General features: G+C 44.6%; 1 protein-coding gene across 1 annotated transcript; it reads right to left on the bottom strand.

Annotated features, from left to right (window-relative positions):
- Positions 1-1723: 1723 nt before the first annotated feature.
- On the bottom strand, positions 1724-5285 carry LOC125522481 (B3 domain-containing protein IDEF1). The gene is made up of 9 exons (XM_048687540.2): positions 4911-5285; positions 4125-4403; positions 3505-3623; positions 3291-3413; positions 2982-3071; positions 2799-2899; positions 2481-2527; positions 2314-2390; positions 1724-2126 (listed from the first exon to the last, which is right to left on the bottom strand). The coding sequence occupies exons 1-9, from the start codon at positions 5065-5067 to the stop codon at positions 2088-2090; spliced, it is 1032 nt and encodes a 343-aa protein (XP_048543497.1). The 5' UTR covers positions 5068-5285; the 3' UTR covers positions 1724-2087.
- Between the last annotated feature and the right edge of the window lie 18068 nt (positions 5286-23353).

Consider the following 23353-nt stretch of genomic DNA (forward strand, 5'->3'; position numbering starts at 1 on the left):
TGATGCAAAATGGACTTATCAGCAACCCAAGTTGATGTAGCTCCTCACATTAGGATTCAGAGTGAGATGGCCATTCATATTTTCCCATGGTGTTTTCACTAACTTTGCAGGCTGATACTTGTCATAGCATGCATATGGTGTCTTGCACTGCTTAGTTTAGACATCATATACACAATATTTCTATGTCCTCTGCCTAGTATAGATATCATCTATGTGAATACCATCTACTTAGTTTAGACATCATATATGTGAATTATGTCTTTCCATCTGATGACCCACAAGTATAGGGGATTGCGACAGTCCTCAAGGGTAGTATTTCACCCAAATTTATTGATTCGACACAAGGAGAGCCAAAAAATATTTATGAGTCTTAGCAGTTGAGTTGTCAATTCAACCACACTTGGAAAGTTAATTCTTTGCAGCAAAGTATTTAGTATAACAATAGTATGATAGTTTGTTAGTAGCAGTAACAGCAACGGTAACAGTAGCAATTTTGTAGTGATTGTGGCAGCAACTACAACAGTAGTAACTTAGCAAAGACAATATGAGCAAACCATAGGCATTGGATCAGTGATGGATATTTGTGTGGATGACATTCATCATGTAACAGTCACAACCTAAATACACAATAACTCCAATTCATCAATTCGATGTAAGCATATATTCCGTATATAGTCATACGTGCTTACAATAAGAACTTGTATGACATCTTTTGTCCTACCCTCCTGTGGCAGCGGGGTCCATAAGGAAATCTAAGGGATATTAACTCCTCCTTTTAATAGAGAACCGGATAAAAGCATTAACACATGATGAATACATGAACTCTTCGAATTATAGTCATCCCCGGAGAATATCCCAATTATTGTCACTTTGGGGTCTACGGATCAAAATAATGGTGTAATCTAGTGGTGTTGTGTAGTTTTCCAAATGTACATTATATCAATGCTTGACATCACAACAACATGCTACGGATGATGAGACTCATGTCTTTTATGTCTTTTAATCCAAAAACAATTATTCCATTATAGTTTAGTACACCATATGAAATTAACTTGTAAGTTGTTTTTGTACCAATTTTTCAGCCCATTTCCCCACGTTTTCCCAGTACATTACCACTTTTATGACCATTTTCTAGATTATCTGTATGTTTTGTGATAGATAATATTTCATATATATGCACAGGACGTGCACATTCTATTATCAATCGTGTAGTACATCACTGTCATATATACTGCAGTTGCAAAATATCATTCAGTAATATGACTATGTAGTATAGTACATACAGTAGTAGTACGTCATTTCATCTAACAGAAACAGAGTCGATAACAAAAACTACTCGTAGAAATGGGTGGGTTTAGGCAGCGAAGCAAACTGGTTGATCCGGAGCGCCACCGTCGGCGACCTGAATGCACATCTACCATTAGGTTAATTTCGACGGTGCCTTAACTAGCATTAAAGGTTTGACGGACCAATGGCAGAGCATTTTACGTCGTTTATCATTCAAAACATGTGTCACCATCGGCTAAAAAAAACATGTGTCACCATCGGCTAAAAAAAACATGTGTCACCATCTATGATCTATGAACCACTGCTCTCTGCGTCTTCTTTCGTACAAAAAAGACGTTTTCTCAGCCCTGAGCTTGCCGCCTTCGACCTTTTTCATATCTTAACAAGACAACGCCACAGCACTCTCATCTGATTCTTCTGTGACAGAGAAACATCATAGCACGTCCAAAGTCCACGCCACTTCATTTATCTTATGGATCCGAGAATATTTACAGAACCGCAAATGCTATTCTGAAGGAGAAGGTAGAACTCAAAGTTTCCAAATGCAACTCAATTAGAAAGAAAGAAAGAAGAACAAAAAAATAGGCAAAAGGGTCTCCTCAACTTGGATGTCGCACTGTAGAAGCAAGCTCTTTGACAGCACGCACGTCCAATCTTTTTCCGTTCACTCCCCAGTTAACAAGTCAGACTGTCATGAATTCCCCAGCCAGCTCAACTCTGTCGAGTTCCCTTGGATTGCGAACCCACATTCCTCCCTTGAAATGTCCTCACTGACACGGTCGCAATCACATCCACATGCTCTAATTTGTCTGCTGAATGGCCTTCTCCCCTCGGACAATCTGCATACAGCATATAGGTAAGAGGAGCATAAATTTGGCAGGTTTGTTTAAATTGTTTTTCAGCGAATTCTGCCAAAAACCAGTAACTAATTAAGATCTACAGGGAGTTATAAATGCTGATCTTACAAATAGAATGTCAGGTTGGTACGTGTGAACGGAACAATTAGGACAAGGAAAGTTTACATACATATTTGCCAGGCACAGGATTTTTGTAGATAATGAGTGCGTCCCCTGCCTGAAGACCATGTGTCTTCACAAATTCACCTGACAAAAGGGCAGGATGGCTCAATTAATCACGTGCTCATACTTGGAAAATATTTAAAATTGAAATCACTTCCATGTTGAAGCATATACTTGTAGAATCCAGGATGTACATTCTGCTTTTGTTGTTTGGCCAGAACCTGAAATAGCATTGCATCAGTATGATAATACAATTGCAAGGGTCAGCATTTAGTCAACCTACAAATGTATTGGTTTCTCCATGCCATGACTAACTATCATTAACCAACACCCCAGTTCTTCCCCAAGATTTTGTTTTCTATAATTAAGTCACCATATTCAGGTTTAGCAAACATAATTTATCAGGGTTTTTTTGTTCAAAATTGTAACCACTTCCATGTTGAATTTTCCTGTGAAAGATGCCATAATATGAGTGTACGACTGAAAGGGTACCTGTACTTAAATTTCCACGTAATCGGAAGCACCATGTCATCCATCTGCAGTATCACAGGATCCCTTTCGCACAATGGTGGAAGACTAGCTTCTGCATCCTTCTGAAAAACAGTTGATGATTATGTTACAAACAATAATTCAGACTGCATTAGTTTTTTCACAGAGCATCATGATAGCATATACCTTGGGTAACACAATTCTTCCTACATTCGCAACATCACTCTTTGTCAATTCCTTGCGCAAAATAACTTGGTATTCTCCAGAGTTGAATTTCTGAATGCCCCCATGCACGCAGAAAAGGAAATAATGTGTTTATTATGAAAGAAGTATATGTCCATTTAATGTATCAGAATCCTGATTGTGCATTTTAACTATCGTACGATTTTACAATCCACCATTTGCCATTTCGCTATTAGCTTCAGTCAATGCAGGAAAGAAATATGTACGGTAAATCTGACTAAGAGAACATGTTACGTATGGTGTGTTACTTACACTGGCACAACTTTCATGACCTTGCTTCAACTCTGGAAGAGCGTCAACTGTTTCACATTTAAGTTCAACACCATTTCTGGCATCCATTTCGTCCTTAATTGTAGCTACTCTAGCAGGCATGTCCTGTGTAGTAGCCATTTTACAGTAATATACATTAGGCAGGGGCATACAATCTTGAAAGATTCTCTAAAGCTTAAAGGGTTCACATATATACCTCTGGAGCCTCAGGTTCCTTTGTAGGTAGGGGTCCTTCCATGGGAGGCATATGAGCAGACATGTTTGGTGCCAGGGATGTTGTATTAAATGACTCGATCCCGAAGCTGGATATAGAACCTGCATTTTAGATAGGGTATACAAAAACAAATTAAGGCGATCTTGCCTAGAAACCCATCATTAGTAGCCCCACATTTACAAGAATGAGAAATCCTGGTTATTACTAGTTGATGCCTCAGTTCAATGCAAGAACAAGAGATGTCAGGCCAGGCCGACTACCAATTACCAAAACAACCCAACCACATAATATGCACCGAGTACGGAAAGATATAAATACCTCAAAAACTAACTTGCTTGAAGGTCATAGGTACATAAATGACACCACATGAAATAAGCTCAATTGAATTTCTAGTAGGAAGAAGATCTACTTATTGTTTAAGACTCTTAACTCTCTAGGTGATGATAGAAAATCCAAAATGCTTTCAGCTTTTTGGGAGGAGAAACCATTCCATTTCTGTTTCTCTTTACCTAAAAAGCATAGCGGGTACCATGCATTGTTGTTCATTAATAAAAGAAATGGGGCACAGAGTAGGGGTTGAGGTGAGTAAAATTAAAATGTACCTGGATCTTTAGCCTGGTTGTTATCAAGGCTGAAAGGGTGGGTGTGCTCCTGATTAGGTGCAGGATAGTAGCTATATGCATTCTTGTTAAGCATGTAATGGGTCCAGAAAGCATAGCAAGGAGATAGGCTGTAATGGTATGCATTGGCAGTAGCTGTGGAAGGAGTGCTCTGCACAGCAAGGGACGTGAAGGCACTGGTAGACGCACTCCAATCAGCAAACCCCCTTGGCGTCGGAGGCTGGCGAACAGCATTGTGGGTAGATGCATCAGGTCCAGGTCCTGCAGGTGAGATGTACATTGTAGTTTCTTGTAAGGCCACCGATCAGCGATAAGAAAAGCAAATGACAGAGTGAGCCATAATGTACTAGTAGTAGATTAGGCAGCAAGACATTAGACATGTGGTATTATATTTACATATACAAATATACAACGACAGTACAATGACAGTTGACATCACCATGGCACGGTCATCAGTAGGTATCTTGGTCTCTTGTCTCCAATAATAAATAATAAATAAACAAACAATAAAACCTAAATCGGTCTACGCGAGTTGCAAAATCAAGCAAGTGCCGTTGAATCAGACCGCAGCAGGAATGTAGAATAAAGAATATGACCTCGAGCGGCTACAGATAGATTCTGGGGCTAGGCACATGGTAGATCGACAAAAAGGAGCCGAATTTGGAAGGGATTACCGTACCCTAAATCCAGCAAAGCGGACGCGCATTGGCGGTTTCGGCAGGTAAAAACGCGAATGCGCGATTAAAGAAAGAAGAAGGGAGGACTGACCATTGAGGGGAGGAAGGGGAAAGGGGAGGTTGTGGCTGTGGTTGGGGTTCTGCGTGTGCACGGCGGCGAGGAGGGCTTGGTACTGGAACTGGTGCGGGTGGCCGGCGCCGGCGCCGCCGCCGCCGCCGCCGTCGCTGGGCCTGCCGTCGCCTCCCATTCCCCTTGGCCTTTGGCAGACACCTCTACTCGCGCATCTACCAGCCAAGCCCTGGCTTCTCTCTCTCCTCTGGCCTCGGCTATGGGTGGGAGGAGGGGTGGTAGGGTAACCCAGGCAGGCAGAGGCGGGGGCACGGGAGTGAGGGGAGGGGAGGGAAGGGTGGTGGTCACTGACCTCTTCTCTTCTATCTATCCTTTCCTTCCCTTGGCTATTTGGGAGAGTTTTACAGTTATAAAGCTTGGACTCTTTCCTGGCTTCGCCCGTCCATCTCTCCCCCTCTCTGACTCTCTCTCCCACCCTTTCGTTGCCACGGTGACACACGTGAGTTATAATTTCTTTGTTAAAACTTTGATAAAGTTATTAGTTAAACTTTGAGGGCCAAAGAGAAAATGCAATTTCTTGGAGAGAGAAAAGCTCTACCTTTTCGGATCTAAAACTCCCTGTAAATTACCGTAAGGATGCACGTAGCTTCGTCAGTGTATGTTATACTTTTTTTTTCATAGTGCATATTACACATTCTAGTGCAAGAGGGGTGACATAAATACCATGAAAAGTATGACATGGCTTGATTGCATCTGCAGTGATAAAACTTCGCTGCACATTATCACATGATCTTCTATGAAACAGAGCCTTTTATAAACTGAATATGGTGTCTCACCGGCGGATCCACTCCAAGTGTCATACTTCTCCTTCTCCACGTGCGGAAGGCGTCGCCACCTTGTGATGATTTTACGCTCTTGTTTCATACCTCCTCTCTCTATCTCTCTCTCTAGATTACGGCTTTCATGTTGTTGTCGAAGTTGAAGGGAGCAGTTGTATTTCTCCTTCGAACCGTGTGACGATTACACGTTGATGTGTGTAGAGAAAGAGATGTACCGAGAAGCGTGTAGTGGTATGTAGGGCTAGGGAGGGTGGAGATTGATTATAAGTATTAGGTGGTGGGTAGGAGAACCATGGCTCAACTTGAGCTGATTGTGGAGGAGAAGATATCATATCACCCTCTTCACGAGATTTGACGCAAACAAATTTGACAATTTGTTGCTAATGGCCAACAATGACATTTGTAATATTCAATCTTCAAGATGAGATAAAGATGTGATCCACACATCTCACAAGAGGGCGAATTATCAAAACGTCATATGTATCATGTAACGTCACAGAAGTACACTTTTTTGCCATATATATCTACCGCCCTAGTTTTGGCCTTTGTTTTATTAAAGAAAACCATATGGAGCTTATGTAGGTGCAGCCCACAAAACCTCTTGAGTTTCACGACGAGCACACGAGAACAAAGTTAATCATGTTCACCAATTTACATGTATTTGGAATCCCTCAAACACCACTTTGAAATAGAAATATGCCTGCCGAACTCTAAGGTGTGGTCACTTGACTAATTACTTGTATGGTGCACCTTAAAATGAAAAACTATTCAGTCTGTAGGGTGGTTTTGCAACTATGACATGTATGTGGCTTGTTGACATTAATTGGTTGCTAACAAAGTGCCATGTATGTTGGGCGTACTGTCATTTCATAGAACATTTGCTTCGAGGGTATACTGTGGATTAGACATATTGCACAGAGACCAACCGTAGCCTATAACCTAAGGTAACTACTTGAAACATAAAATGGAAGTTAAATGAACCATTTGAACAAGCCAACAGCAGGCATCGGCTCAAAGACCAACCAACCAAAAATTTAGGTGAGTTATTCGAAGGACGTTTCTCGTGAATGATCTCAAAGTTGTTGTGTTCGTATTGCGTTTGTATCTACCATATATATTTAACAATGACAGACAAAGAAAATCATCGCCCATGCTCTTCTTTGGCTGGCCAGGTCATCCCAACAACTGAGTCAATAGAAAGGCCAACCACACCCTCCACGGTACACGACATGTACCATCTGAACATGGTACTCCTACTCAGAACAACATGAGGTGAACCTTGATGTCCGAGCAAATCATAGAGTCTGAATACTGCGGAAGTGAGCCCAACTACCTATTATAATGGGTTGTAAAACTTAAGTCCCGATGGACGCTTGATGCTTTTGATGCTGCTAATTCTTTGTGAAGCGAACCGACTTATGAGTAACATATATAGATGATCCTTGCCCATAGCTTTCCTTGACGACTTACTTTTTATGACATGAGACTAAAACATAAAACAGAAGTTATGTGAACTGTTTAAAGAGACCAACCGCAGGCATTGTCTCAAAGACCGCCAATTGGCGCAGAGATCAACTGCGGGCCTGAAGTTAAGTGAACTATTTGAAAGATTTTTCCTCAACTGTCTGCAAATTATTATGCTCATACTACGTTTCTATTTGCCTTGACAATGATCATTCACATAGCTTTCCTTGTCAATTTACTTTTGATGACATGAGACTCTATTCATGATGACCCCTACAACTACGCAAAGACCAACTAAAACTATAAGTTAAACAAGCTGTGTGCAGTGGTTGGCCGCTGATTTGCATAGGGTGTCTGGTACGCGCCTCTTTCATGCTCCAGCCGGGTTAAAAGAAAACCCGAACGTTGCCTGGTCGCGATCCAACTATTTCCCTTAATAGTACCCTTATTAGCATGCTTACTTACAAACTCAGTCTACTGGAGGACGAACCCAATAAAAGGCATCGACACATTTGCCCCCATTTCTATTTTCCTTACACAATGTAGCTTCCATCTCATATACTTATAATTTTGCATGTTCACAACAGAGGACCAACCTCTGTGACATCTGCGTAACATACCCTAACCAGGCCATGACAATGGTGCAAATTTTGATCATCTCAACATTATCGTCCCGACTGACCATGAGTATGGCTCGGTACACCTATAGATTATGCAGTGCACTGCATTGAAAGAAATACTTAACATGTCTAAACATATAACTTTGACATGTACAGAAAGTTCCATGTGTCGCCTACTAGCAACTCAATAGATGCTTTAGAAGAGGCTTTGACGTTTGTGCGCCTAACGGGTCAGCATATGAGACAAAGATAGAAGATCGAAAGGGTCACACTTTAATAAACGATATCAAATGGGACCTCTTACTTTTTGTCCATGCTGTGAAAAAGGGTGACGATTTTTGTTTCACATTCCCGCGTGGAAAAAACCATGCTACCCAAGTTTACACCCATGGATCACAATGGCATTAGAATGCAACTATACAGTAACTATACACACATGTACCTACTCAATATGAATGTACTTAACGATAAGATATTGATTTGCTCATGTCAAGCACATCCCATTATGTAAGTACTAATTATCATTAACACCAACAAATGTTAGACAATGACAATCGTTCCCCATGTGCTTCATTGGCCGGCCAAGGCAGACCACACCTCCCATGTGCTTCATTCCCAATGACTCAATCGATAGAATGACCGACCACACCTTCCATGACAAATGTGAGATCCCAAAACACGCCATCTGGACAAGCGTAGCGTCCAAAGGTCGGGCACATAGGTCAAAACACGCCATCCGGGCAGACCACGACATCTACAGGCTATTGCCATATTTCTATCTATAGTAGTAGACATGTCGTAATATGTCTCACGCACACGAACGGTTACAATAGATGACCCATTGCGCTAATGGCCCAAAGACCAACTGTAGCCTGGAATTTAGGCAAAGTTTCTGAAAGTAAAAGCCAAAAGTTAACTGAACCATTTGAAACATATTGCAAACCAAAAGCTAAGTGAAATGTTTAAAGATTGCACATCGGGCTGGGCAAGGCGATGTCGGTCGCCCAGGCTCTTGTCGTCGCAACCCCTGTCTGGATGACCGCTTGGCCTGCCCTGGTGACCCTAGCCGGATAGCCCCATCAGACCACCCAGCACGCGCACACCGAGTCGGGCACGCGAACGTACCTGACTGGCGCAATGGAATCCATGCCTGCCCATCTCGGGCGACCCAAGCCACCGGACACGATAACTTTGGAATGATACTCACTGTTTTAAGAAGTTATAATTGGAAGGCTAAATTGAATATGGTTAGTTAGCATCATGTTGCTTGTCCCCTAAAAGGGGACATTCTTATTTTTAACACCCAAATCATTAATTTCATACCTCAAAGTGATCAAACCTGATAACTTCCGAGCAGTACAAACCGTTTAAAAAAACTATGGCATCCCTACCAGCCAGTACTGCACGAGCGAGCACATGGCAGGAGCATAGGTGACAGTGTCCTAGACTAGGGGGGGCTAACCACGTCGACCTCCAATAGTAGGCCGGGTCGAGGACCCCCTAGTAATCACCAAGTGGGCCAAGACTGCCATGCCCCTCGGCATGCTCAAGATGGAATCCTTCGAAGAATTGGCGCATACCCCAAGACACGATCATTGGCATGTTTATCCCTAGATGTAACCGACCTACATGTAACCCTAGGTACCCTCGGTCTCTATATAAGCCGAGGGGTTTTAGACCATGGGGTAGAGAATCGTACATTCACATACGATCTCGAGGTAGATCATCTTGTACTTTGTACTCCATCCACACAATATAAACAAGAGGAGGAGTAGGATTTTACCTCTTCGAGAGGGCCCCAACCTGGGTAAACACCGTGTCCCTTGTTCATCATGTTACCATCTAGCTAAGATCACCATCTCGGGACCCCCTACCAGACATCTGTCGGATTCAACTCCAACATTGGTGGCCCATACAGTTCCCGCGGTGTGGTCAAAACAGCTCGGTGGCTCATCTTAGGATTGACGAGAACATTGGTTGTGGGAAGACCTTCTTTCTCGGACAACCTTTTATCTTTGGCAGTGTCACGCTCTATGCCGATTTAACTGGCCACCCCGGCTAGATCAAAAGCTTTGCTCCATGCTAGACCATCATGTTTGGAAACTTGGAATACGCCGCGGATGCTGATACGTCTCCAACGTATCTATAATTTTTTTATTGTTTCATGCTATTATATTGTCAATCTTGTATGCTTTATATGCAATTTCACCTCATTTTTGGGAACTAACCTATTAACCCAGTTGTCGGGCGACAGGGTCCAACTCCTGGCTCTGAAGGATATGCTATAGGTGTTCTCTCAGTCCACTGGTCTGGATGTCAACTATTAAAAGTCTTCCATTATTCCAATCAATGTTGACTCTGCTGTAATGCAGGATTTAGCAACTGCTTTTGACTGCAAAATTGGTACAATGCCATTTACTTATCTGGGATTACCTGTGGGGACCACCAGACCCAAAATGGTAGACTTCATGCCACTGGTTGACTGTATGGAGAGAAGAATGACTGCCAGTTCTTCTTTCCTTAACCAAGGAGAAAGGCTACAGTTCCTAAACTCGGCTCTATCCTCTTTACCAATTTTCTTTATGGGTAGCCTTGCCCTCCCAGCTGGTATTCTGAAACAGTTGGAAAGAATTCAAAGGCAGTGCTTGTGGAGAAAGCATAGGGATGAGCCAGCTCCATCTCTGGCGACTTGGGAACTCATATGTAGGCCAAAAAACAAAGGAGGTCTTGGTATTCTTAATCTGGGGGTTCAGAATGTGGCTCTCCTTCTCAAGCATGCCAGCAATTTCCTGAACAAACGACAAATTCCTTGGGTATCTCTAGTTTGGGACTCATATTATTTTGAGAGAATGCCCTAGGGAACAAATGACTGTGGCTCATTCTGGTGGAGAGATATTTGCAAAGTCATGCAGCATTTTAGGGACTGCTCCTGGGTACAGATCAATGAAGGGGACACTGCTCTCTTTTGGTCTGATAATTGGAACCTTGGCTCTGAGACATCTAGTTTGCAGACACGATTCCCAAGGCTTTTCTCTTTTTCCAAGGACCCCTGGATCTCAATTAAAGGAATTTTCAACACCCAGGATCTGCACCAATTTTTTCACCTTCTCTTCTCGGCTCAAGCCTTTGATGAGTTAAATCTGATAAAGGTTTTAATGAACTCACATAGCAGGGACCCCAGCTTGAAGGATTGCTGGTTCTGGCAGGGCTCCTGCAAGTTTTACAAACCCAAGATGTTTTACTCACACTCCTTTCAGTCTGAGTCCTTCAATCCTTTGCTCTGTTGGATATGGAAATCCTCCTGTACTCTCAAGATCAAGGTCTTTGCTTGGTTGCTTATTATGGATAGGTTAAACACCAAGGATATAGTTGAAAGGAGGCACTGGCACATGGAGGATGGAGTCCACTGTAGGCTCTTCCCTTTGCAGGCTAGGGAAACAAGAGATCACTTATTCTTCAATTGCAATTTTAGTGTAAGGGTCTGGAATTATCTGCAGATTGATTGGTCTGCTAGCACATCCATGATTGAGCTGGTTACTCAGGCAAGGAGAGGTTTTGCTAGGCCTTTCTTTTCTGAAGTGGTATTCATTGCTTGCTGGCATATTTGGCTCATCAGAAATGCCAAAGTGTTCAGAAATGAGAGGGCCAGTTTCAATAAATGGAGGTTTGCTTTTCGGCAGGATATTAGCCTCATGCAACACAGGATAAGAGCTGCTTACAAGGATGACCTGCTCAAATGGATCTCTTACCTCCCACCCTAAGCTAGTTTGGTAGGGCTTTCTCTTTTCTTTTTTGTTACTTATAACCTGGTTACTCCTTGTAATCAACTTGTTGTATCTGTTATTCTCTCAATAAAGTTTTGATCTACTGTGGGGTTTTTGCCCCACAGTTCACAGTCAAAAAAAAACCCAGTTGTCGGGCCTCTGGGACTGGGGGTACCCAGGCCCATCTGCCTGCGGCCCATCGCGTGGCACCAGTAGAAGGCCCAGCGCGACCCATCTTCAAGGCTTCACGAGCAAGACCCTCGCGAGGGCCCCCGCCTTGCGAGGCGTGCGTCAGCAAGGGTCGTTAGAAGTTCCCGAGGGCCTCAAGCGGGGCAGACTCCCGAAGTTGCCTCCTGAGGCCCATCGTGGGGCGGATATGTCTAGGCTCGCCAAGCCCCGCCTCGCACTACACGTGGGTGATGCAAGCCACAATGAGCGGCGCAGGAGCTATACCAGTAGGCGAGGATAAGGATGCTTTCCTCTTTCATGCTAAGGAGGCAAGGACAGTATGCCGGTTCCTGAAGCAATCCCCAAAGGTTCCCACTTTGGTGCAAGAAACCAGGACGATGGGCTCGCCAGGACGGAGGTCATCACCGAGCCTACCAATTCATGGCAGGGAGCTTTAGCAGGCGAAGACCACCTTTAGCGGATAAGATGTACTCCTGCCCCCCTTCAAAATTGGTTGTTGTGGCAACCCTTCCCGCCAAGAGTTTTCAGGGGAAGAGGACCAAGGCTAGTATAAGTATGGGCTAGACTCCACCATAGAGAGGCACGAGTCCCGGATATCTTTCGAGCCATCAGAGCCTCCTAAGGCAGTTCATCTCCTTGTACACACTCACATTCATCCTCCCTCACGAGGTAACACTACAAAAAAATACACTTCCATGATGATACGTGTTTGTCACAATAGGTCCCATTTTCTGTCATGCATGTACATCCATGACGATTTTATGACAGAATCAAGATAGTAATACCCGTGCTGTCATAGAAGTGTTCCATGACAATGCCAAAATTGTCATCACGGAAGTGTCCACTTCCATGATGATGAATGGCGCGTCATGGAAGTGTTTTCGTCAAGGGTAACCGACACGTGGCATCCACCATAACTGGTCGTTGTTAAGCTATCGGGTTCTGGTTTGGATCTGATAACCCGTTAACAGCCCCGACCAATGGGGATTTTCCACGTGTAAAATTCTCATTCGCCGGATGATCCACGTGTCAGCTCATCGTTGGGACAGATGTCATCCCTACAATGTACGGCAGATGCCTATGATATGTCAACACGTGGCACAACCCAACAGTGTCCCATTCAAGGTAAAAAGGCTGACCCAGCTAAAGGCCCACCATATTTTTTCAGACACTAGTGGGCTGGCCCATTAACAGCCTGCCATGTTTTGGGTCAAATTAAGGCCCATATCAGATCAGGACCATTCACAACCTGTCGTGTTTTGGGCTAACACTTCTGGAATCTGGCATTTTGCCGTCTGCCTCCTCTTTGTCGTCTACCAGCTGACGGCAAAGAGGCTCTTTGCCGTCCGCTTTGTGTAAGCGGATGACAAAGAAATGGCAGATGGAAAAAGGCTATTTGCCATCAGCCAGCTGACGGCAAAGAGCTAGAAGGCAGACGACAAAGAGCCAGGTGGGACCAACAGATTCTTTGATGTCTTCCTAATCTTTGTCGTCTGCATGCTGGACCTCTGGCGGACGGCAAAGAAAGGGCCCAGCTAACGACAGTCTCCCCTTCTGCTATGCGCGCCCTTTGCCGTCTGCTAGCGGACGGCAAAGAACGTGCCCCCTCTCTGTCTCTCTGGTCCCACCCCACCTCTCTCCCCTCTCTCTCACTCCACCCCGCGCCCCAACTCACCCGCACCCGCACCGCCGCCGCCCGGACGCTGCCGCCGCCCCCACCCTGCCGCAGCACCACCCCGCCGCCCCGGAGCCCTGCGGCCCCGTCGCCACCACCGCCCAACGCCACCTCTGTCCGGCCCACGCCACCCCGCCGCCGTTCGGACGCTGCCGCCACCCCACCCTGCTGCAGCACCACCCCGCTGCCCCGGAGCCCTGCGGCCCCGTCGCCACCATCGCCCGGCGCCCCCTCCGCCCGGCCAGCGCCACCCCGCCGCTCCGGAGCCCTGCAGCCCCGTCACCACCACCGCCCGGCTCCCCCTTCGCCCGGTCGATGCCCCTCCGCCGCTGAGCAACCCCGCCGCCCGGCGCCCCTAGGCCCTGCCGGCCTGCCGCAGGCCGTCCCACCCCCTACCGCAGGTGAGCTCCGGCCGCTCCCCTCTTCTCCTCTTTTTCTGTTTTTTTTTCTGTTTTTAGTTTAGATTACTTTTAGTTTTGTTTTAGATTTAGTTTAGTTTAGATTAATTTTAGTTTGGTTTTATATTTAGTTTAGTTTAGATTACTTTTAGTTTGGTCTTAGGTTTAGTTTAGTTTTAGGTTTATGTTTAGTCATGAAAAAAACTAAGAATAATTAGAAGAAGAGGAGGAGAAGAAGAATAGCTAGGTTTAGGTGTAGTTTTTTCCTGTTTTTGTTTTAGGTTAATTAGTGCTAGGTTTAAGAAGAGGAAAAAGGAGAAGAAGAAAAAGAAGAAGAAGAAGAAGAAGAAGAAGAAGAAGAAGAAGAAGAAGAAGAAAGAGGAGAGGAGAGGAGGAGAAGAAGAAGACCACCGACACCCCGACCCCGACCACCGACACCCTGACACCTGACAACCCGACCACCGACACCCCGACCCCGACCACCGACACCCCAACTCTGACACCCTGAGACCCCGACAATCGACACCCGTCCCCCCACCCCCACCCGACCCCGCCCCCCGACACCCTGACACCACACCTCGACCCCGACCCCGACCCTGACTGTAACACCCACGATGCGGCTATATATCCCACGTGTTGGAGCATGACTTAGAGGCATAACCGCATAGTAGGCATGTCGCAAGAGGGGTAATCTTTACACATCCCATGTACTGAATAAGATAGAGATACAGAGTTGGCTTACAATTGCCACTTCACACAATACATAAATATAGCATTACATCATCCAGATACAATCAAGGTCCGACTACGGAACTAAAATAAAGACAACCCCAAATGCATAGGTCCCCGATTGCCCCGACTGGGCTCCACTACTGATCAAAAGGAAAAACTAAACAACACAACGAACAAGATCTTCATCGAGCTCCCATCTGAGCTCGGTTACGTCACCTACACGGTATCATCGGCACCTGCAAACTGGTTTTGGAAGTAATCTGCGAGTCACGAGGACTTAGCAATCTCACACCCTCGCGATCAAGACTATTTAAGCTTATGGGTAGGAAAAGGTAGTGAGGTGGAGCTGCAGCAAGAACTAGCATATATGGTGGCTAACTTACACAAAAGATAGAGAGAGAAGAGAAGCAAAGCACGGTCGTGTACTAGAAGTGATCAAGAAGTGATCCTGACACTACTTACGTTCAAGCATAACACAAGAACCGTGTTCACTTCTCGGACCCCGCCGAGAAGAGACCATCACGGCTACACACACAGTTGATGCATTTTAATTAAGTTAAGTGTCAGGTTTTCTACAATCGGATTTAACAAATTCTCATCTGCCCATAACCGCAGCGCGACTTTCGAAACTTCAAACCGTGCAGGGGTGACCAACTTAGACCATCACAAGATCTCACGGTCAATGAAGGATATTCCTTCTCCCAGGAAGACCCGGTCAGACTCGGAATCTCGGTTACAAGACATTTCAACAATGGTAAAACAAGACCAGCAAAGCCGCCCGAATGTGCCGACAAATCCCGATAGGAGCTGCACATATCTCATTCTCAAGGCACTCCGGATTGTCCAAGATTCCGGTAGGCCAACCCAGAGTTGCCCCTGGTGGTCACTGTTGGAAATATGCCCTAGAGGCAATAATAAATTAGTTATTATTATATTTCCTTGTTCATGATAATCGTTTATTATCCATGCTATAATTGTATTGATAGGAAACTCAGATACATGTGTGGATACATAGACAACACCATGTCCCTAGTAAGCCTCTAGTTGACTAGCTCGTTGATCAATAGATGGTTACGGTTTCCTGACCATGGACATTGGATGTCATTGATAACGGGATCACATCATTAGGAGAATGATGTGATGGACAAGACCCAATCCTAAGCCTAGCACAAAGATCGTGTAGTTCGTATGCTAAAGCTTTTGTAATGTCAAGTATCATTTCCTTAGACCATGAGATTGTGCAACTCCCGGATACCGTAGGAATGCTTTGGGTGTACCCAACGTCACAACGTAACTGGGTGACTATAAAGGTGCACTACAGGTATCTCTGAAAGTGTCTGTTGGGTTGGCACGAATCGAGACTGGGATTTGTCACTCCGTGTAAACGGAGAGGTATCTCTGGGCCCACTCGGTAGGACATCATCATAATGTGCACAATGTGATCAAGGAGTTGATCATGGGATGATGTGTTACGGAACGAGTAAAGAGACTTGCCGGTAACGAGATTGAACAAGGTATCGGTATACCGACGATCGAATCTCGGGCAAGTACAATACCGCTAGACAAAGGGAATTGTATACGGGATTGATTAAGTCCATGACATCGTGGTTCATCCGATGAGATCATCGTGGAACATGTGGGAGCCAACATGGGTATCCAAATCCCGCTGTTGGTTATTGACCGGAGAACGTCTCGGTCATGTCTGCATGTCTCCCGAACCCGTAGGGTCTACACACTTAAGGTTCGGTGACGCTAGGGTTATAGAGATATTAGTATGCGGTAACCCTAAAGTTGTTCGGAGTCCCGGATGAGATCCCAGACCTCACGAGGAGTTCCGGAATGGTCCGGAGGTAAAGAATTATATATAGGAAGTGCTATTTCGGCCATCGGGACAAGTTTCGGGGTCACCGGTATTGTACCGGGACCACCGGAAGGGTCCCGGGGGTCCACCGGGTGGGGCCACCTGCCCCGGGGGGCCACATGGGCTGTAGGGGGTATGCCTTGGCCTATATGGGCCAAGGGCACCAGCCCCAAGAGGCCCATGCGCCAAGAGAGAGAAAAAAGGGGAGAGTCCTAAAAGGGGAAGGCACCTCCGAGGTGCCTTGGGGAGGATGGACTCCTCCCCCCCTTGGCCGCACCCTTCCTTGGAGGAAGGGGCAAGGGCTGCGCCTCCCCCCTCTCCCTTGGCCCTATATATAGTGGGGAAAAGGAGGAGCAACCATACCTAAGGCCTGACGCCTCCCTCTCCCTCCCGTGACACATCTCCCTCCTCCCGCAGCGCTTAGCGAAGCCCTGTTGGAATCCCGCTACTTCCACCATGCCGTCGTGCTGCTGGATCTCCATCAACCTCTCCCTCCTCCTTGCTGGATCAAGGCGTGGGAGACGTCTCCGTTCCGTACGTGTGTTGAACGCGGAGGTGCCGTGCGTTCGGCACTTGGTCATCGGTGATTTGAATCACGACGAGTACGACTCCATCAACCCCGTTCACTTGAACGCTTCCGCTTAGCAATCTAAAAGGGTATGTAGATGCACTCTCCTTCCCCTCGTTGCTAGTCTCTCCATAGATAGATCTTGGTGACACGTAGGAAAATTTTGAATTTCTGCTACGTTCCCCAACAGTGGCATCATGAGCTAGGTCTATGCGTAGTTTCTATGCACGAGTAGAACACAAAGTAGTTGTGGGCATTGATTTTGTACAATATGCTTGCCGTTACTAGTCTTATCTTGATTCGGCGACATCGTGGGATGAAGCGGCCCGGACCGACCTTACACGTACTCTTACGTGAGACTGGTTCCACCGACTGACATGCACTAGTTGCATAAGGTGGATAGCGGGTGTCTGTCTCTCCCACTTTAGTCAGATCGGATTCGATGAAAAGGGTCCTTATGAAGGGTAAATAGCAATTGGCATATCATGTTGTGGTCTTTGCGTAGGTAAGAAACGTTCTTGCCAGAAACCCATAGCAGCCACGTAAAACATGCAAACAACAATTAGAGGACGTCTAACTTGTTTTTGCAGGGTATGCTATGTGATGTGATATGGCCAAAGGATGTGATGAATGATATATGTGATGTATGAGATTGATCATGTTCTTGTAATAGGAATCACGACTTGCATGTCGATGACGAGACAACTTCAAGAAGACACGATGATGGAGATCATGATGATGGGGATCATGGTGTCATGCCGGTGACGATGATAATCATGGAGCCCCAAGATGGAGATCAAAGGAGCTATATGATATTGGCCATATCATGTCACTATTATTATTTGATTGCATGTGATGTTTATCATGTTTATACATCTTATTTTCTTAGAACGACGGTAGTAAATAAGATGATCCCTCATTAAAATTTCAAGAAGTGTTCTCCCCTAACTGTGCACCGTTGCTACAGTTCGTCGTTTCGAAGCACGCCATGATGATCGGGTGTGATAGATCCTTACGTTCACATACAACGGGTGTAAGACAGTTTTACACATGCAAAACACTTAGGGTTAACTTGACGAGCCTAGCATGTACAGACATGGCCTCGGAACACAGAAGACCGAAAGGTCGAGCATGAGTCGTATTGTAGATACGATCAACATGAAGATGTTCACCGATGATGACTAGTCCGTCTCACGTGATGATCGGACACGGCCTAGTTGACTCGGATCATGTAATCACTTAGATGACTAGAGGGATGTCTATCTGAGTGGGAGTTCATAAGATGAACTTAATTATCCTGAACATAGTCAAAAAGGATTTTGCAAATTATGTCGTAGCTCGCGTTTCAGTTCTACTGTTTAGATATGTTCCTAGAGAAAAATTAGTTGAAAGTTGATAGTAGCAATTATGCGGACTAGGTCCGTAAAGTGAGGATTGTCCTCATTGCTTCTTAGAAGGCTTATGTCCTTAATGCACCGCTCAGTGTGCTAAACCTCGAACGTTGTCTGTGGATGTTGCGAACATCTGACATACACGTTTTGATAACTACATGATAGTTCAGTTAAACGGTTTAGAGTTGAGGCACCAAAGACGTTTTTGAAACGTCACGAAACATATGAGATGTTTTGAGGGCTGAAATTGGAATTTCAGGCTCGTGCCCACGTTAAGAGGTATAAGACCTCCGACGATTTTCTTAACCTGCAAACTAAGGAGAAAAGCTCAATTGTTGAGCTTGTGCTCGGATTGTCTGAGTACAACAATCATTTAAATCAAGTGGGAGTTGATCTTCCAGATAAGATAGTGATGTTTCTCCAAAGTCATTACCACCAAGCTGCTAGAGCTTCGTGATGAACTATAATATATCGGGGACATGTATGATGATCCTTGAGATGTTCGTGATGTTTGACACCACAAAAGTAGAAATCAAGAAGGAGCATCAATTGTTGATGGTTGGTGAAACCACTAGTTTCAAGAAGGGCAAGGGCACGAAGGGATACTTCATAAAACGGCAATTCAGCTGCTGCTCTAGTGAAGAAACCCAAGGTTGAACCCAAACCCGAGACTAAGTGCTTCTGTAATAAAGGGAACAACCACTGGAGCAGAATTACCCTAGATACTTGGTAGATTAGAAGGCTGGCAAGGTCGATAGAAGTATATTGGATATACATTATGTTAATGTGTACTTTACTAGTACTCCTAGTAGCACCAGGGTATTAGATACCGGTTCGGTTGCTAAGTGTTAGTAACTCGAAATAAAAGCTACGGAATAAACGGAGACTAGCTAAAGGTGAGCTGACGATATGTGTTGGAAGTGTTCTCAATGTTGATATGATCAAGCATCGCACGCTCCCTCTACCATCGAGATTGGTGTTTACGTTGAGCATAGACATGATTGGATTATGTCTATCGCAATACGGTTATTCATTTAAGGAGAATAATGGTTACTCTGTTTATTTGAATAATACCTTCATGAATGGTTTACTGAATCTCGATCGTAGTGATACACATGTTCATGCCAAAAGATAGTAATGATAGTACCACCTACTTGTGGCACTGCCACGTAAGTCATATCGGTATAAAACGCATGAAGAAGCTCCATGTTGATGGATCTTTGGGCTCACTCGTTTTTGAAAAGTTTGGGACATGCGAACCATGTCTATTGGTATATATGCATGAAGAAACTCCATGCAAATGGACCGTTTTGTACTCGCTTGATTTTGAATCACTTGAGACATGCAAATCATACCACATGGGAAAGATGACTGAAAGCCTCGTTTTCAGTAAAATGGAACAAGAAAGCAACTTGTTGGAAGTAATACATTTTTGATGTGTGCAGTCCAATGAGTGCTGAGGCATGTAGTGGATATCGTTATGTTCTTACTTCACAGATGATTTGAGTAGATGTTGAGTATATTTACTTGATGAATCACGAGTCTGAATTATTGAAAGGTTCAAGTAATTTCAGGGTGAAGTTGAAAGATCGTCGTGACAAGAGGATAAAATATCTATGATATGATCATAGAGATGAATATCTGAATTACGAGTTTGGCACAGAATTAAGACATTGTGGAAATTGTTTCACAACTGATACAGCCTGGAACACCATAGTGTGATGGTGTGTCCGAACATCATAACTGCACCCTATTGGATATGATGCATACCATGATGTCTCTTATCAAATTACCACAATAGTTTATGGGTTAGGCATTAGAGACAACCACATTCACTTTAAATAGGGCACCATGTAATTCCGATGAGATGACACCGTATGAACTATGGTTTAGAGAAACCTAAGTTGTCATTTCTTAAAAGTTTGGGACTGCGACGCTTATGTGAAAAAGTTTCAGGCTGATAAGCTCGAACCTAAAGCGGATAAATGCATCTTCATAGGACACCCGAAACAGTTGGGTATACCTCCTGTCTCAGATTCGAAAGCAATAAGGGATTGTTTCTAGAATCAGGTCCTTTCTCGAGGAAAAGTTTCTCTCGAAAGAATTGAGTGGGAGGATGGTGGAGACTTGATGAGGTTATTGAACCGTTACTTCAACTAGTGTATAGCAGGGCACAAAGAGTTGTTCCTGTGGCACCTACACCAATTGAAGTGGAAGCTTATGATATTGATCATGAGACTTCAGATCAAGTCACTACCAAACATCGTAGGATGACAAGGATGCGTACTACTTCAGAGTGGTACGTAACCCTGTCTTGGAAGTCATGTTGCTAGACAACAATGAACCTACGAGCTATGGAGAAGCGATGGTGGGCCCGGATTCCGATAAATGGCTCGAGGCCATATAATCCGAGAGAGGATCCATATATGAAAACAAAGTGTAGACTTTGGAAGAACTACTTGATGGTCGTAAGGCTGTTAGGTACATATGGATTTTAAAAGGAAGACGGACAATGATGGTAAGTATCACCGTTAAGAAAGCTCGACTTGTCGTTAAGATGTTTTCCGACAAGTTCAAGGAGTTGACTACGGTGAGACTTTCTCACTCGTAGCGATGCTAAGAGTCTGTTGGAATTATATTAGCGATTACTGCATTATTTATGAAATCTTGCAGATAGGATGTCAAAACATTGTTTCCTCGACGATTTTCTTGAGGAAAGGTTGTATGTGATACAACCGGAAGGTTTTGTCAATCCTGAAAGATGCTAATAAGTATGCAAAGCTCCAGCAATCCTTCTGAGGACTGGAGTAAGCATCTCGGAGTTGGAATGTATGCTTTGATGAGATGATCAAAGATTTTGGGTTTATACAAAGTTTATGAGAAACTTGTATTTCCAAAGAAGTGAGTGGGAGCACTATAGAATTTCTGATGAGTATATGTTGTTGACATATTGTTGATCAGAAATGACGTAGAATTTCTGGAAAGCATATAGGGTTATTTGGAAAATATTTTTTCAATGGAAAGCCTAGATTAAGCTACTTGAGCATTGAGCATCAAGATCTATAAGGATAGATCAAAACGCTTAATAGTACTTTCAAATGAGCACATACCTTGACATGATCTTGAAGGTGTTCAAGATGGATCAGTCAAAGAAGGAGTTCTTGCCTGAGTTGTAAGGTATGAAGTTAAGACTTAAAGCTCGACCACGGCAGAATAGAGAGAAAGGACGAAGGTCGTCCCCTATGCTTTTAACGTAGGCTCTACAGTATGCTATGCTGTGTACCGCACCTGAAGTGTGCCTTGCCATGAGTCAGTCAAGGGGTACAAGAGTGATCCAAGAATGGATCACAGGACAGCGGTCAAAGTTATCCTTAGTAACTAGTGGACTAAGGAATTTTCTCGATTATGGAGGTGGTAAAAGAGTTCGTCGTAAAGGGTTACATCGATGCAAGCTTAACACCTATCCGGATAGCTCTGAGTAGAGATGCCGGATACGTATAATGGAGCAACAATTTGGAATAGCTCCAAGTAGAACAGTTATTTGGAATAGCTCCAAATAGAACGTGGTAGCTGCATCTAGGAGATGCCATAGAGATTTGCAAAGTACATACGGATCTGAATGTTGCAGACCCGTTGACTAAAACCTCTCTCACAAGCAACATGATCAAACCCAGAACTCATTGAGTGTTAATCACATAGTGATGTGAACTAGATTATTGACTCTAGTAAACTCTTTGGATGTTGGTTACATGGCGATGTGACATGTGAGTGTTAATCACATGGCGATGTGAACTAGATTATTGACTCTAGTGCAAGTGGGAGACTGTTGGAAATATGCCCTAGAGGCAATAATAAATTAGTTATTATTATATTTCCTTGTTCATGATAATCGTTTATTATCCATGCTATAATTGTATTGATAGGAAACTCAGATACATGTGTGGATACATAGACAACACCATGTCCCTAGTAAGCCTCTAGTTGACTAGCTCGTTGATCAATAGATGGTTACGGTTTCCTGACCATGGACATTGGATGTCATTGATAACGGGATCACATCATTAGGAGAATGATGTGATGGACAAGACCCAATCCTAAGCCTAGCACAAAGATCGTGTAGTTCGTATGCTAAAGCTTTTCTAATGTCAAGTATCATTTCCTTAGACCATGAGATTGTGCAACTCCCGGATACCGTAGGAATGCTTTGGGTGTACCAAACGTCACAACGTAACTAGGTGACTATAAAGGTGCACTATAGGTATCTCTAAAAGTGTCTGTTGGGTTGGCACGAATCGAGACTGGGATTTGTCACTCCGTGTAAACGGAGAGGTATCTCTGGGCCCACTCGGTAGGACATCATCATAATGTGCACAATGTGATCAAGGAGTTGATCACGGGATGATGTGTTACGGAACGAGTAAAGAGACTTGCCGGTAACGAGATTGAACAAGGTATCGGTATACCGACGATCGAATCTCGGGCAAGTACAATACCGCTAGACAAAGGGAATTGTATACGGGATTGATTAAGTCCATGACATCGTGGTTCATCCGATGAGATCATCGTGGAACATGTGGGAGCCAACATGGGTATCCAGATCCCGCTGTTGGTTATTGACCGGAGAACGTCTCGGTCATGTCTGCATGTCTCCCGAACCCGTAGGGTCTACACACTTAAGGTTCGGTGACGCTAGGGTTATAGAGATATTAGTATGCGGTAACCCTAAAGTTGTTCGGAGTCCCGGATGAGATCCCAGACCTCACGAGGAGTTCCGGAATGGTCCGGAGGTAAAGAATTATATATAGGAAGTGCTATTTCGGCCATCGGGACAAGTTTCGGGGTCACCGGTATTGTACCGGGACCACCGGAAGGGTCCCGGGGGTCCACCGGGTGGGGCCACCTGCCCCGGGGGGCCACATGGGCTGTAGGGGGTATGCCTTGGCCTATATGGGCCAAGGGCACC

This window comes from Triticum urartu, chromosome 7A (genome assembly GCF_056163025.1).
Source record: "Triticum urartu cultivar PI428250 chromosome 7A, HENAU_Tu73, whole genome shotgun sequence".
Taxonomy (NCBI): Eukaryota; Viridiplantae; Streptophyta; class Magnoliopsida; order Poales; family Poaceae; genus Triticum; species Triticum urartu.

Bases quoted from the DNA above. Each gene is read 5' to 3' on its own strand.
- LOC125522481 (XM_048687540.2), bottom strand. From the start codon at position 5,067: ATGGGAGGCGACGGCAGGCCCAGCGACGGCGGCGGCGGCGGCGGCGCC. The intron at 4,404-4,910 runs GTCAGTCCTCCC...TCTCACCTGCAG, and splicing joins TCCCCTTCCTCCCCTCAATG to GACCTGGACCTGATGCATCT. The intron at 2,127-2,313 runs GTATGTAAACTT...TGCTGTATGCAG, and splicing joins ATCCTGTGCCTGGCAAATAT to ATTGTCCGAGGGGAGAAGGC.